This window comes from Rhyacophila brunnea, unplaced genomic scaffold (genome assembly GCF_057557595.1).
Source record: "Rhyacophila brunnea isolate RB1 unplaced genomic scaffold, BYU_Rbru_1.0 scaffold_24, whole genome shotgun sequence".
Classification (NCBI taxonomy): Eukaryota; Metazoa; Arthropoda; class Insecta; order Trichoptera; family Rhyacophilidae; genus Rhyacophila; species Rhyacophila brunnea.
In genome coordinates this window covers 26,129,318-26,147,160 of record NW_028232904.1, presented here as the reverse complement: position 1 = coordinate 26,147,160, position 17,843 = coordinate 26,129,318, and the positions used below count along the sequence as shown (strand labels likewise).

At 34.4% G+C, this 17,843-nt stretch overlaps 1 protein-coding gene across 1 annotated transcript; it reads left to right on the top strand.

Moving 5' to 3' along the window:
* The first annotated feature begins 15,188 nt into the window (after positions 1-15,188).
* Positions 15,189-17,383, top strand: hb (zinc finger protein hunchback). The gene is made up of 2 exons (XM_085951169.1): positions 15,189-15,263; positions 15,623-17,383. Exons 1-2 carry the CDS (start codon positions 15,192-15,194, stop codon positions 17,381-17,383), a joined length of 1,833 nt encoding a protein of 610 aa, XP_085807295.1. The 5' UTR covers positions 15,189-15,191.
* The last annotated feature ends 460 nt before the right edge of the window (positions 17,384-17,843 follow it).

Genomic DNA, 17,843 nt, shown 5'->3' with positions numbered 1-17,843 from the left:
AAACTGTGTTTCTAAAACTGAGTTCCGAATTAAATTGATTTTGGATGAAAATTGGGAATGCATATTATTTACGCTTGTTGTATAAGCATTTTAGTCTGGATCAATCCATTGTTGGATGAATGCCTTTCCAAGCTGATCCCATTTAGGTATGTACACAGTACCTATAATACCTCGAGCTGTTAATTCAAGCAAATAGTGGTCCAACAACGTAGAATGTAGATCTTGCGTGAGCCAATTTAGGTCCAATTAAAATCAGGCAAGATACTAATAATAAATAGATACTTCCCTAATTAAACATTGTGGAGATTAGCCAATTAAAATTTGAGTAGGTGATAGCTAAGAAATAGGTACAACACTAAAAAGTAAATTACCATATTCGATGCGAATCAGGATATAAGAATCCACGTTGTCAAAGTAGTATCCGCAGTTTTTACGAAGAAAAAATGTTTGCCATTCGCCCAACCCATTGGGTCCTTGCCATGGCCCCCACATACTAAAGCGGGCCCTCAGGCTAGGATCTTTGGCGGGCCCCCCTACCTATCGCTAAGGATGAAGGCAGTGTGATGCTCTGCAATAGCGTTTTCCAAAATGGTGTACGCTGTAAAATTAATGTGTAGGTATATTTAGTGTTTTTTTTTGTATATTTTAATACATCCATTTGAATTATGGAGTTGTCGAGTATCAATACACAATTAAAAATTGTATTAGGTACAACCACATAATTTAAAATAATAACATTAAGAAGGAAAATAGCGCCGCAGTCGACTTTTTTTACTGTTAGAGAGAATTTGTGATGCGTGTGTCTGGTTGACTCGACATGCCGGGCCCTTCTTGAGCCCGGGCCTCCAGGTTATAGCCCTTTCAGCCCCCCCTTTGTGGGGGCCATGGTCCTTGCACTGGATCAAATACTGCAAATAGCATGCATTTTTTGATTAGCCACTGGTTCAAACCCGTAGCCAGCGGGTTCGCATTTATAAAAGTTTACTGGGCCAAAGTACATAACGGATAATTGGATAATATCAATAATACATAATTATTAATGAACGATATGTTAGATATACAGGTATTGCATGATGGTCGCCGATGTTACCTGGTTTAAAATCATAGTATATCACCATCACCATACGTGTGCCCAAATGCGATTTCTTCTAGTGCGCAGTATCTAATTGTGCAGGACTAATGTGATTATTGTTTCGATTACTATTCGATCGATCGTCTGTACATCAAAGTCTATTCCTATTGTATTGCCTTTCTCGCTCTCCACGACCCTATGTCTACTATCACGCCTTGTTGCGTGCCATAACTATATTAATTAATTAACTGTAAAAAGTCATTATAATTCATTTGTTTTGAGAACAACTGTACCCAGAAATGTTCAAACCACACTTTCAGAGCAAATTACTCTTGAAATTTAACCGTTTTTTTTTTTTTTTGCAAACTAAGTGAGCAAGCGCATCTAGGTATATTTTTTAAACAATGACAATTCGCAAATCATTTTTATTGTTTCCAAAAATTCACCACAGTCCAGACGTCGCTTTGTAATCCTCGTTTTATTGTTCAAAAAAATCACTTTCACTAATTTTTCCATTTTCGCCGAAATGTTTTTGTGCACAAAGTTGATGTGTTATTGTCATTTTTTCCTTTACATTTTTGCATATCTACCTACCACTGGTCCTTATTATTATTCGCGTCCTAAAAGTCTTTTGAAAGTAATATTTTTTTGAAATTTTAATATCCGCAGAATTTCACTTTTCTGCATTCTGTAAAAGTGTAAAATGCGAATCATACAAAATTTATTATTATCTAAAGTTAACTTTAAAACAGAAAGCTATTTCAAATTTGGAACTGATTGATCGAGGAACGAAAAATGTATTAGGTACATCTTTATTCATATTTTACCACGTTTTTCTTAGCTCGTATTCTTGTTTGTCCGGTGGTTGTTTGTCTTGCAATCGATTTTTAACCAACTTCCCGACTAGCTAGACATTTGAAACTTTTAGAATATATGAGAACACGATGCCAATGCATTCTTTTAATACTTTTAGCCATCTTTAAGTAGAATTGAATTCATTTTCAGTTATTTCTGTTTTGTATGGAAAGTTACTTCAGAAAAATCCGTAAAAAGCATTGATATACTACTAGATGAGCAGTTCCCATACAAGTGTCATTTTAAAAATGTACCACAAAAGATATAACGAATATCGTCTTATAATATTTCCTTGTAGGTATAATGCGTTAAGACCGTTAACATGGATTCCCGAATTTCACCCGTATTGCCCTGGCTGTAAAACTAAATTTGCGTTCTTGGAATAGTGAACCTAAGGGTGCTGCAACGCAAAACAGACAGAGCAAGTCGTCAATGGTAAAAAGTAAAAGACTATTATTGGTTGCTAAGGGGGTGGTCCTAGCAACTAAATTATTAATATATACGTGCGTTACTATGGAAATCGAAATCAAATGTCAAAATGACATTTGATTATTCTATTATAATAAAGAGAATTCCACCAAACGGTAGACAATCTGATTGGAGGAATTTGAAATACCTCAGTTTAAACATATATATATGAAATAATTCGCATGAATCATTGACAGATCGATAGCTTAGAGCCCAAAGTACTTACCTACCTGGAAAGTTAAAGACTTGAGTTCAAGTCCCATTCACTCAATTTTCATCTTTAATATTATTAGATCTGTAGAAAATGTATAGGTATCATTTGCCGTTGTATATCTAATCTAGATTCTAAAATATCAGTAATATTCTCTTATATATTGAGGATTTTCATTTAAAGATGCCAACATTCTGTATTAAATAGCTACCCATATCATATCATACCGTACATAGTTATTGGGTAGGGGGTCAGCAGCCTCCCATCACCCTCCACTCGACGCCATTTTACGTCTCGTTTTTTTTTTATCTCCACCCGTCTTTTGGTGAGGGAGATTTTTTCCGAGCAGACGCCATTTTTTGTGACGCACGTACTCACAAAATTCACTTCAAGCGTAGGCACCTACATATATAATAATAAATGTGTCTCATATCGTCTTTGTTCCATGTTTAAATATAGGTATAAACTACAATGGTATACTTATTTAGAGATATGTAGGTTTTAGATAAGTAATATGGTTAAATGTCCAGACTAGTCTACTTTAGTCTATAGTCTCTAGTCTAGCACATATTCCATAGACGAAAAAATCAAGAGAGATTATATTTTTGATTCACGTCAAAAGAATATTTTGTTTGTTTCATTCCCTCTCTTTGAACTTGCTAATAAGTCGGTATATCTATTATAATTGTATCAAATAATATGTACCTCATTGGCGAGGTGTGGAGGTAGACTGTTAATATTTGATATAAATAGTGCCCACTAAACTTTGTCAGTCATACTTATTTGTTTTCATAATTTGCAGATGGTGCTGGTTAATTTAAAAAATTCAATTAAACCCTGCCTAGCCTGTCATTGTTTTGTAATGCCGTACGATTGTTCATTTAGGTAGTTGTTGTCCACTGTATAAGGCACTCCGGGCTCGATTCCCGATGAGGTCACAATATATTTATGTGACTTCTCAAAGCCTGGTTATTTAAGCGATTGTTTCACTTCTATCACTACACTACTCTGTCATTTGGGGCTTATTATCTTGTTGTAGTGTTAAAACGAACATAATATATTATGTATGTACTTACCTAGGTATAATATAATCAAATTGATTTTATATTCTATCGAATAAGAGTAAAAAGGTTTGCGATACATTCAGAGGGATACGTATTCACGCCCTCAGCAAACGCCAACCCTTGTTTTTGATATAATATCTCGTTTCACATTATCTCGCGAAATGAAAATTGGGGAGGGTTGAGAAAAATGTTACGTACCTACATAATTATAAATATATTGTATTGTGTTAAATTAACTTTTTTAAACAGAAAGCACATCACATGCCAAGCTGACTGAGTAGATATTTGAAAATGTGTTAGGTACGTTGATTATAAGATTTTCATTCTACATCGAGTTTCATCTACTGTCGGATGAAGGTCTCTCAATAGTTCCTTTAATCTATTCACCATAAATTTGTTCAGCGATGCTGTGGGTCCCTCTATTAGCTTAGTGTCCTTTGGGTACCACATGACTGCACTATTCCAGTGGTTGTGCGTTCACTGAGTAATATGTCCGACTCATTGCCATATCATCACAGCTCGGCGACATCTTGGTCAGTTACTTATGTGTCTTTCCGACTATGGGTGATGGGACCTTAAAATCAGTTAAAGCGCACTTGAATGCGTGGTTACCTCAGTCTTGTGTAACTGGGCCTGAAATGTTCTAGATTAAATTTGTTAAGATTCACTCATTTTTTACTAATTATTATTGGTTATTTTCAACCCTGTCAATTTAAGCCAAGTTAGTTCATGAATATACCCATCTCTTACAGTCCATTCCCATTAAAACGAGATAGCGATACGTCGTTTTGTCGGTTGTCAATCGGCAGTCAGTGGCGTGCGGTGGCTGTGGAATACATTATTCGGAGGGACAATGTGAATGAATAGGAATATCGTAAATGTGCGAGCGCGAGAGAGAGAGGTATTGCTTATACGCCAATGTATATCGGATAAGGACGGTCATCTATTTTTATGACTATCGAGAGAAATGTTTTTATTGGAAACCAGAGCCGGATTCAGAACATAATCTTGAAAACCATCGAGATCAGTGGGTAGTTTACAGGCTAGTCTGTTTAGATTTAATTTTAAAAGAGTAGGTAATTAGTAAATTTCATATAGATATTTTTTAGACTCACATCTAACCCCAAATTCTTAAATTTAAAAAAATCAAAAACAATTAAATATCTATGATATTATACGTATCTACAAGGTCATGTCTAGACAATTTTATTATTGTGAGCTTGAATAAATTCATAAGCTTGTTAAAAAAAACTAACCAGGGTACTAACCTAACCTAACGGGTAAGGAGAAGCAGGCAACCGATCTCGAGTAAGGCAGAATTCGGAATAAATTTAAACACATGTCAAGGATACGTCATACGTCGAATACTGACAACTGCCCACCGTTTATGCATTGACGCTCATTTAACATTGGTGTATTACACACACTATTGCACGTCTATAATGCACATTCAAAACCCTGCGTCAAAATTTAATTAAAAAATAAGACCTTTTTCACTCATGAGCGGAGCATATTACTTATATGCTACCATTCGCTCTACCCTTGTACTTAATCAAACACACATTGAAAAAAAATAATGCATTTTCTTGCCTAGCCGTGGGATTAAAACCGTGACCCATAGCTTTGTAGAATGTCGTGTTGACATAGCAAAACAATAATTATATATAGGTATAACTGTCTATGTTATTTAACTACAAATAACGTTTAACCATACGGATTAAAGTTTGCGACGATTATTACTTGGTAGATATATCTATAGTAGTAATTTTATCTGATTCGCTCCTGTCCATCTTTACATTTTTCTCCCATTCTAAGGCTGGCACCCCCATTGCGAAAATACATGTATGCCGCTGTAATCTTACTGCGTGTGTGCTTTTAGTGTTTTCCCCCATTTATTGCTTTGCTAGGTATATACAATATACATATCAACATAGTTTTAACTTAACCACTCCATATAATCTTCACACTGTACCCAGGTAGGTACTTATCTAATAGGCTCTCAAATTTAAACATACATTAGGTAGGTATAACAAAATAGAACATACATACCTACGCCAGAAAATCTAGACATATCTTGTATGGAGTGTAAATGCCATGGTAAGTGAAAAAAATGTTAATTCTATATATTCTGTGAAGTGTCATTCTCTATTCATATATTATCTAATAAAGACACAGATTTTCAGTCTATTTACATAATAATAAAGTTCTGCAATTTATACTTAAGTGAAAAACGGATTTTTTTTTAAATTTTTCTGTTAATCGAGGAAAGAAACTATTGATAAAATTTACACAAATAACATTAGATAAATACCATCATTACATATTTAAATTAATTGGTTTGAAAGAGCTCAGAAAACTTTGTAAAACTGTACACAGTAAATGATTGACAAAGGCAAGGTATGTGAATTTCCACAATTAAGAATTTAACTCAGCATCTTCTTTAATTCAGTGCTATGATTTTATATAGGTAAGTATTTTTTTATAAATACTTACATTATCCCCTAAGCCAGTGATGTCAAATCATTTCGGAGCAGATGCTATTTTCAAAACCTTTGTCATCTACCAAAACCATGCATCATTTTGCGAGTATGTTAGTATTAAATTAACTAAAACTGCACCGCAGGCGCAATTTTTGGCATAGATTGTTAAAATTGTTAAAAATATGAGTCTGTAATAATTCTAATTTATTTTTGGTCAATAGCGCCATTCCGTCGCGCACACAAGGGTGGAGGGCGGGTTTCCGCCACGTATTTTAGTGGCCAGTATATACCTACTTAGGCACCTAGTTACCTGACAAATTTAATCATCTATTGGATTAGGTACCTGCCTTAGACTGTAGATACATCTAGATGCCACCCATTGCATTGCTAAATGAAGCTGCGTGCCGTGCGTTTGGTTTGTGGGCGAGCGAACGCATTCGTACACAAATGTTTGAGACCATAGACTATTTCGCTAGCGCTCGCCCAAAGTGCTCGCACTAGACGCTCAGAATTAAAATATAATTTTCAAATTTTTTAACGTTATACAGTATTTTTATGCGGTCAAAATGCAACCATTATGTAAATATATCCATAATTTAAGTTATTTTAAAGAAACACTAGGTCACTTAAAATGTATAACAATATACAAATAAATTATCACGAACATGTATCAACTTACCTATGAAACGTAATACCATCTTCTTGCTTATCAGTACGGTTACCACATTTTAATACAACACACAGAACCATCTTTTCTACTTAATTTACTAAAAATATTTACCGCTGAATTTTAGCAGCATGCGCTCGCAGGTTATCGACGCTTAGCTGTGCAACAAACTTAGATTTGGCGGCGACACCACAGCAAATCATCTCACTCATCTGTAAACAAGGCCTGAACAAAAACGATGCATGAGTGCGAGTGAGAAAGTATTCGACACCCTTACAATTTCTGCGACACGTGCTAGAGTAAGATACAAGGTCTACACATCTGTCGGCTTGTTTCCAAAAATATCGCCATCAAATCGGGGCGAAACGCTTCACATAGCGTCGATAACTTGCGAGCTCGAGTTGCTAAAATTGATATTTTTTGTGTTAAACATAAAGTCAATGGTAAATATTTTTAGTTAATTAAGTAGAAAAGATGGTTTTGTGTGTTGTCTTAAAATGTGGTAGCCGTACTGATAAGCAAGAAGATGGTATTACGTTTCATAGGTAAGTTGATACATGTTCGTGATAATTTATTTGTATTATATTATATATTTTAATATCAGTGACCTAGTGTTTCTTTAAAATAACTTAAATTGTGGATATCTTTACCTAATATTTGCATTTTGACCGCTTAAAAATACCATATAACGTAAAAAAATAAAAAATTATATTTTAATTCTGAGCGTCTAGTGCGAGCACTTTGGGCGAGCTCTAGCTAAATGGTCTATGGTCTCGAACATTTGTAGACGAATGCGTTCGCTCGCCCACAAACCAAACGCAAGGCAAGCGGCTTCATTTAGCAATGTAACGGGTGGCGTCTAGATGTATCTATAGTCTAAGTCTGTAAACCTTTTATCTTACTCTAGCGCGTGTCGCAGAGATTATAAGGGTGCCGAATACTTTCTCACTCGCACCTATGCATCGTTTTTGTTCAGGCCTTGGTACCTGCCTTAGACTATAGATACATCGTACCTGCTTACGTAGTTTAGTAGTCATTTACTATCACATTAATTATATTAAAAATCCCTAACTGGTTACTAAGGCTATCCGGTTGGCTAAGTTCTTGTAAATTTTCTACCTAAAGTTTTTAGATAGATATGCACATTCATTCACGTGACTTAATGTTACTAATGCCATGTCTCTACACCCGGGAGCTATTATTGAGTCAGTCGCTTTCCAAAAACAACTTAACCAGAATAAACAAATTTCGTAAAACATTTCGAGATATGCACTATCGTTGTGTGGCCACAATATGAAGAAAAACCTAATTATTATTTTGTCGGTAGATTATTAAAATATTAATGACGTCTTTTGTAAAATTATGTATCTACATCGAAAACACTAATGTAGCTTAGATGGAGTCATGTAGAAATAATTCCAGTTAGAATACGACCGATTGGTCATCCCGATATATTATGGTAGAAAACTACTGCTAATATTTAATATTTTAAATAATACCTACGTTGTTTTATCTATGTACCCACGTCCAGTACAGTTCAAGAATTTGTGCATTTGTTTTCTCCTAATATAAAGTGGCTCATGGAGATAACCAGATTGACTCCAGACCATTGGACTTCTCAGTTCTTAACCGGACATGGTGGTTTTGCCTCCAAGCTCTGCCAGCTTGGCCTAATAGAAACTCCGACTCGCTTATGTGGCGAATTGCAGGATGCCGATCAAATACTCTGGGAGTGTCCCCATATGTCGATTGAAATGGAAAAGCTTCTCAAGTCGGTCCGACCCTCAGTTGGACCGGTCGTCCAATGCGACTAAGTATCTACGAGGGGAAAATTTCTCAGCTTTTAAAATGTTTGCAGCTTTTTACGGTGAGCGAGAAGGTCTTTTCTCATCTAGAATTGACCGTAATACCTTATATCGAAGTAGGGATCACGCACACTAGTGGTCATGGGAAGTTGCTCTTGGGACACTTTCGGCACAAATTTGAAGAGCGCCTAACGTTCGTTACGTGACTGTATACGCCTGCATAACAAGTATTTTAATTTTGAGTTATCGAGATTCAAGATTATACTCTGCAAAGTTGGTACCTACAATGCACTAATGTCCGCACTAAATTTGTACGTACGCAGTTGGCTGTAATACATTACCTGCACCGTGATATATTGTATCGGATATAGAAGGCCGTTTAGTATTGAAATCAAATTCATGTCTAAATAAAACAATTATAAATTCAATCATATCGTATAAAGTATGTAAAATTCTGGTAGATGCTTGTAAGCAACAAGTCGTACATCTGTACAGCATCATGGCAAGTGCTTATACAAAACCTACGTGTGTAATTGTATGTATTTGTTGTATGCGTGAAATATTTGCAGCATTTTTTTATTATATTAATGCCACAGTTAGCTACGTATTAGTGCCATGTACGTGTCGGTCTGCTTAGGGGTTGATGTCGTTAGAAAATTGTATTATTTCTGTATATACCTACTAGCCAGTTAATATTATGTTAAATAACTGTAGGTGTAGTTGATACTTTCCCGATTGTGTTACATTGCTTAATCTACATAAATCGATAGAATAAAGCGACTAACCCTTATGCAGCCTAAATCATTTATATTCAACGCAACCCCATGTACTTTTATTTTTCTACAGGATCGGCGTAAATAGAAGGTGGAACATAATACATTACACCAGAGCCGCAATTAGAACATAATAGTAAAAATATTTAGAATTGATTTTATAATATTATGTACTTATTATGGTTTCATTGAGTAACTGTCCCTTACTAGTCTTAGTCCGGTCGCATATACAAAATAGTCTCCACTGCGATATGGCCATAAATCAAAATGTCGGAAATGTTGCAACTCTCTTCCGCGCACACGTGCCGGTACAGTGACGTCACGGATTAGCCAAACCGAATGACTGACTACAAGCAGAGCAGTATTTGAAAGTAATATGTATTTTTCTATTCTGCATGCGGCCCATGACATGAGTGAAACTTGTTACATGAGATAAGGAGATTTTTTTAGCAAAAATGTTATGTCGTACATTGGGTACAAGTCGGTTAAGAGGAAGTCAGCGGAAAACACATTTTGAAAATAGCCGATATACTGGATTATTTGTTAGGTTAGGTTAGGTTTTTATTCTTGAAATTGATGATTGCCAAAATCGGCTTCTCCATTACCGACTTGTACCGTACATTGAGTTGTAGGTATGTGTTTAATGTATTACAACAAAATCAAAAACTTACTTAATTTTAAATTTAAAAAAAAACTTAATGGATAATTATTTATTTGATTCCATAAAAGGTTCGCAGTGTAGTATATAAGTAAGACTTACTTAGCAGCGAGGGGAGGGAATCTCATTTCAACCCTTCGCGTTTGTAAATAAAGGGGTGAAGTTGTTTACGTCGCGCACTTTTTTTTTGGGGAAATAAAAGGGGTGCCATATTGCTTTTTCGGTTCGATATTAACGAGAGGTTTTATTGTCATTCGCGGGGTGCCATTGTTGAAACGATGGGAATAAAACTTCAAGAGTAAAATATCACTTATCACGTGACAGACGATAATGCGTTTTGATTGGATGCGTCAAGTTGCCAATGAATGACCATTTTTGCCACAGAAAATCAATACATCAACATCAATAACGCATTAAAAGCATTGGTCTGAATGGATCATTAACGTGTCGCTAGATTTCAAAATCAGCCAAGTCCATAATTAATAGATGAATAGTAGAAAAACAGCTTTTTGTTTTCTCAAATACACAGTCACAAGGGTGAAAGTTTATATTATTTCGAGTATAGAATATTTAAAATTAATAAATTCCACATTTTGATAACGCAGAAATGTTAGAAAGCAGTAGTTCTTCAGCTATTCACAAAATAGTCAAAAATACCTAAAGGTGGACTTGGCTGATTTTGAAATGTAGCGACACTTGTATGTGTACAAACTTATAAGATAGCATTCTTATAAATATAAGTTACTGCACGACACTAGTGGGTGTGTAGTAGTGGCGAAGGGTGGAGGTAGGCTGTTAGGCAGACAATAAATTTGTTTTAAATGAACTAATTCTACAATTTACACGTGGTATTCATTAGTTTTTTTTAAATTCAATTCAACACTGCGAAAACAACGCCATTATAGATACCTACCTAATAGTCAAAAAATAATCGTCGTCTATCTGTAAAATATCTAAAATTAAGCCATTAAACCATCCTTACATAATTTTGGATATTTTATAGAACGAAAAATATTTTTTTATCTACTATGGTTTGGTGAGGCAAGGTTTAATGAATTTTAAAAAAAGTAACCAACATCTTGTGTAGGTAATATGTATTCTTAATTCAACAAAAACAAATAAGAATGAATTAAAAAGTGTGCACTATTTTGTCGAATCGTCCATAACATACCAAAACCATTATGGTTTGGTTAGGTAAGGTTTAATTGATTTTTAAAAACTAACCAGCACAGTCTGCAAATTGTATTCTTAGTTCAATGAAAACAAATAAGTATGACTGACAAAGTTTATTGTGGACTACTTATGTCGGATATTAAGAGCTTTAAAATGAACTCTAAATTTAGTTCATGTCTTTGTATTAACGTAGATAATATTTATTTTGATATGGATAATTTTGTATGCGAGAGAGTACTTAAATCAATGATTCAATTAATCAAATGTACCTATATATTATTGTTCTTTCTACTATTTACCGTTTGCCGTTTTTTAAGTCAGTTTCTGTTCATATTATATCGTCGGCATAGACACACTAAGTCTTAATAAATAATTAATTAAATTATCTTTAAACTTAGGGCAGTATCTATGATTACAATGAAATCTTCCTATCGTTATAACGAATTAAAACAAATTTTAAAACCCCGCGGGCGACCTTCGTTCCAAAACTTTGTACTGTAATTAAGTACTTACCTATTTGCCTGTAATGTTTATGAAATTTACAAGAATGCATTTAACGACCTTTGCATCTATTTTCAATTTTTAATATTTTAGTATGCTTACCAACTTTGATATTATGTAGACCAGACGTTTGCAACATAATTTGCAGATATTCCGGGGTTCACCCAGGGGGTTCGGGTCCATAAAAAAACTAATGCCCAATTGCGATTCGAACTCTACTGTCACGATAGTTGAGCGTTTTGACCGCGAGATCATTTGGCATCAGATACTGCGCGCTTAAATTAATGTAAGTAGGTACGTATTTACAAAAAAATACACGTTAGGCTAAAATAACTACAACCTCAGATGGCGAGACCGTATGAAACTGGTTTTGACATTGTGTTTTTACAATACGTTTGTAACTGTATGTATGTGTTGTATGCGTGAAATTTTTGAAATAACTTCTTTAGATTGCATTAGTGCCGTAGCTAGTAACCGGACAAACAATTTATAATACGTATTAGTATAGACACATTTCGATATAAATATTTTTTAGATCCGAGCATTTTTTGACTATTATCTTTTATGACTTAGTTTTCGCAGGGTTTAATTGAATTTAAAAAAACTAGCCGACACCATTTGTATATTGTAGTTCAGTAAAAACAAATAGGTACGTATAACTAACAAAGTCTAATGACGTGCACTATTTATGGTGGATTTTAACAGCCTACCTCCACCCTTCGCTACTCGATAGTAATATGTTATTACGTTAATTATAATCATTAGATATTATCGATTTACTTGTTTAGATATTAGTATTATGATAGGTGGATACATTATGTTGCTCACATGCGTAGTCATTAAGTATATATTATTAATGTCTATCTAATTATCCTGGCTTAATAGACACCATACTGCCAAGGTAAATTATGTAGGTAATATCTTTATAGCTGACTACAATGATAAGCTTATTTCATCCATCAAAATAATCTAAAATCTGTCAAAATAATATGTCAATTTAGTCTTTAAACTATGCTTAAAATCAGCTTTTAGTTAGTATGATCTTGAGCATTAGTCTAATATGATACTTAATGTAGATCAAAGTCTATCTAAATGGGATGATTCCGAGATTGACATGTCAAAAGTGAACCGCGAACAACCGGTTGCAAATCACTGATTACAGATGCACATTGTAATGATGACAGAACTGGATATATATACCTACTTTACTTGGGAATAACCCAAAAAGATACATAAATGCTTAGATGATATCTCTCAACATATAATTGCGTACATTAAAATATGTCATTACATTTAGATATTAGGTAGGCAGGTATGTACTTATATACACTTACTGTTAATACTTGAAGTAGGTATATTATAGGCATATGAATTTATTAAGAGTTAGTCTTTAATTGGCATTTGTATCATATTGGCAATTCTTTTAAATACATTCTTCTAATTTGACAACTTACTAAGGTAAGTTCTTAAGAAATTCATTTCAATTACTGTTTTACAATTTTACTGTACCAACTATTTATTTAGTCAAAGTATATTAATTGTACGTTGATAAAACAATTATTCATAATTCGGTTAGGTTTTCATTTTTGAATTCATGAATTTTACCAAAATCAGCTATGAAAATTGAATTAATGTTCATATTGAATCTAATACAATTATTGGAGGCCGTATAGTATACGGTCATCTCTTTCCGATAAGAAAACTCACGGCAAACTGTACTACGGTGAAATGTTTTACGTACAATTTAAATGTAACCAAACTGGTAGCGGAAATAATTCAATCTGCTTTCGTTTATTTGCAAAACTACGTGTATCAAGATACTTTGTAATATGATAAAAATATTTTAATGAATGTAAACAGCCTTAGTGTTTATTTATAAATAACTTAATCAATACAAAATTACTGATTATTTACTCTTAACTAATAAAATACACACTCTCACTTAACAATTATCTATTATGCTAAATATAGTTAACTGTTTGTTTATTGTTTGATAACATGCTTTAAATAGAGAAAATTACTAACTTACTGTTTGTAGTAACTCAATTATTTATTATTTAGGTAGACATATTTTGTTTGAAGTAAGATTTTTGATTTTTTTCTATTAAATGTATAAGGGAATATGTTTGGGTTGAAATCAATAACAAATAACTACAGCTCTGATATTATTTTCGAGTTATATCAATAAATTTGTGGTTTGACATTGTTTTGTTTTCACCCCTTTCATGAACACCATCTCTTCATAAAAGGGTAGGTATTGAAATAGGTGCTCTCATATTTAGGTTGCATAACTGAGTCTATGAACAGTTTGACATTGCGATCTCATCAGTAAAATACCATTTTCACTGCTTAATCTCCAAACCTGCTAACTCCATTTGGGAAAATTGTTTAGGAATGAGAAAAAACTTAATAATCTAACGATCGAGCGGAATTTAACAATTCCAAAAATACGTTTTTTTTACAAATAAGCTGCACTATGCATTAAAACACTAGTTTAACTTCCCTTTTATAAATTATAAAGAGCCGTGTTTAAGCTATTAATATATATATATATATCATCATCAGCCGGGGTCAATCCACTGCCGGATGAAGGCCTCCCCAAGCTTCTTCCAACTCTCTCGATCCTGTGTCGTTCGCTGCCACGTATTTCCGCCGAACTTTACCAGTTCGTCAATCCAGCGGCTTTTAGGGCGACCATGTGGCTGTTTTGTGCCCTTTGGGTACCACTGGATGACGGCATTTGTCCAGCGGCCGTCCTTTCGGCGAGCATGTGCCCTGCCCATCTCCATTTCAGCTGTTTGGCAACGTCTATTACATCGCGTACTCCTGTCTGCTTCCTAACCCATTCGTTTCTCTTACGGTCCTTTCGCGTGATGCCCAACTAATATTAATATATATAATAAAAACAATGACTAACAAAGTTTAATGTGCACTGTTTATGGCTGATCTTAACACCCTGCTTTCACCCCTCGCTACTGTATTGTACATATACCTTCTACATATAAAGTAGTCGATACACATCTAAATATGTGTGTTTACATTATTAATATATATTATTAAATTTATTGTTAACTGGCCTGAAACGACGAATCCTAGTGCGTCGTTTGTCATTAATAAATAATAACAATCAATGGCATTGAAAAAAATATATATTAAGCCATTAAGAGACCTGTCTTACAAAATATTATATTAAAAATAAGCTGTTTGGTCACGTAGATCCAAAAATATGTAATTAAGATGTCGTTAAGTGTGTTTGACAAAACATGAATTATTTAATCATTTTACTCACCTATCTACCTATGCTAGCAATGACGACCAAGGTACGAAATCACACAGGTTTAATTCAATTGCAAAGAACAGTTATAAATATTAATAAAATTATAAATTTTATAGTATTGTAAGAATACATTGCATACCTAATAAATTGTCGTTAATAATATATTTTTTCTTCTTCTCTTCACAGCATGCTTGGTTGGGATTCGTCAGTCCTTAGGGCTCCAACACTACCCTGGGTCCCTCTTCATCATAGATTAATCGTAAGTAGATATTTATATATTTTTTATTGATTTAATAAATAAAGTGTCAAAACACATTCATAAAAATCTTTATTTAAATCATTTTTTTCAAAATTAAAAGAAAGCGCATATTACATTTTGACGCGAATTGTAGAGGCATATTAATAATTGGTAAATTAGGTACATTGGCCAGAATCCAATAGATATAATTTCGAGTAGATACCTACTATGCTTTTAAGGTGCTAAAAACTATATACTTACCGAATAATGATCAAAGTATTGGTAGTAAAACGATATATAGGCACGTGTATTTTATATAAGTAACCATCTTAATAACTATCTAGTTTGGTTCATGGTTTTAATGATTTGTTTCTTTTCAGAAACAAGAACCGATGGAGCCTTCGATCGTGAATGGGTTCCTTTCCAGCCACTCGGAAGGATTCCACAGTGCGTCTCCATCATCATCGAGTCATGACTCTAACCCCCAGTCTCCCCGCAGCGAGAGCCCCTCATCCCCCCCGAGGACACAAGCACCACAGAATTTTAGACCCCTAACGCCTCCAGGGTTTGAAACCTCCCCGGACAATCAGAGCAGAATATCAGCCCAGAATACTGTTACGCCACCTAAATCCCCATCGCCTTTACCACCATGGGCAAATACCTCTGATGGAGTGCCAAGTCCTGAAGGATCTAACGCTGATGGTGATGAAGAACCAGGGTTAAGAATCCCCGCTGTAAATTCACACGGAAAAGTCAAAACTTTTAAATGTAAGCAATGCGAATTTATTGCTGTAACAAAATTGGACTTTTGGGATCATACAAAGAGCCATATTAAGCCAGAACGTATGCTCAATTGCCCCAAATGTCCGTTTGTGACTGAGTATAAACACCATCTTGAATATCACATGCGAAATCATTTTGGATCGAAGCCTTTCCAGTGTTCACAGTGTTCATACTCCTGCGTCAATAAGTCAATGCTTAATTCTCATCTGAAATCTCACTCCAATATCTATCAATATAGATGTGCTGACTGTAATTATGCCACCAAATACTGTCACTCACTAAAGCTACATCTTCGAAAATATCAACATCAACCAGCTATGGTCCTAAACCAAGACGGAACTCCAAACCCTTTGCCTATTATTGACGTATACGGCACTCGAAGAGGACCTAAGCAACGTAGCAATGGAAAACATCACGAGGAATCGAATATTGGACTTAATAATAATATGATGCCTTCTCACACACATTCAATCTTCCAAAACCCTTTCGGAATGAATTTTCCTTATGGTTCCTTATTGCAGCATCCAATTTTTGCACACAACAACAATTTAAACGAACCTGCAATCCTTTCAAAGAATATTGATGGCTCAAAATCACCAAGAGATGAAGATAATAATAACAAAATGCGTGGAATTCAAGACGTGCCTCCACATTTGATGATGCAGTCAAGATTCATGCAAGAATATACTCAAATAGCTCCGGGATTTATTCCAACTGTTACAATGCAGTCACCAGATAGACCTTCCCCGAGAACTTCACCGTATTCTCCAAACCATCCTGGCCGTATTTCGCCTCATTCTTCTCCACGTATGGATACCCAACCAGATGCACTTGATCTTACAAGTAGTTCAACAAAACAAGACTCACCACCTATAACATCAAACGCACCAATGACTCCAACAGCCAGTATTAAAAACCGTCGCAAAGGACGTGCTTTTAAATTGGAGAGATCTGTTCCAAGAGTGGAACAAGTAGATGAAAGATTGGCAGAAATGTTAACTCCAGAAATAACAATCGCACAAGATAAAGAAATGGAAGATGTGGAAATCAAAGTAGATGTCCAGACCCAACTGTACGAATCAATTAAAGACAAGTACGAATCAGAAAAAGAAGCTAAAAACAATAGCGTCTATCGTTTTACGGCAAGAGAAGTCAAAGAGACAACTCCACCTCCAAAAAGTTCTTCTGATAGTTATACCTGTCAGCATTGTGATATTGTCTTTAAAGACATCATTATGTATACTATGCACATGGGCTATCATGGATATAAGGATCCATTTACTTGTAACATGTGTGGTGAGAAGAGTTTTGATAGGGTATCGTTCTTTGTGCACATTGCCAGGTCTCAACATTCTTGAACTGGGAATAGTTAGATTTTCTAGCAAGTATTCTCCAATCACAGCTTATTATTTTCTTTGTATATTAATTTATTATTTATATTACATTCTGATATTTTGATTATATTTTAGTGCCAAGAAAAAAACTTACACATTGTTCTGTTGTATACAATACTGTACGTGTAAGTGATTGTTATCCTGGGACAAACTACTGCACACGGTCTTTTTTACACTGGCAATGCAAAGATATCTACTACTAAGTGTTACTTAATTAAACACGTCCTTTACTACCGCAGTATTTTTTATAGTTTCTGATTTTATTGGTTAAGTATTTTTTTTATTTATAAATTACAAACAACTTAGAATAATAATAATGTATTAAGTAACCTTTTTTTCTTGGCATTAAAACAATTCTAACTGTATCTTTCTATTATTTATGTCAAAATACTATGCAGCTTGCAACATTTATAATATATTCAGG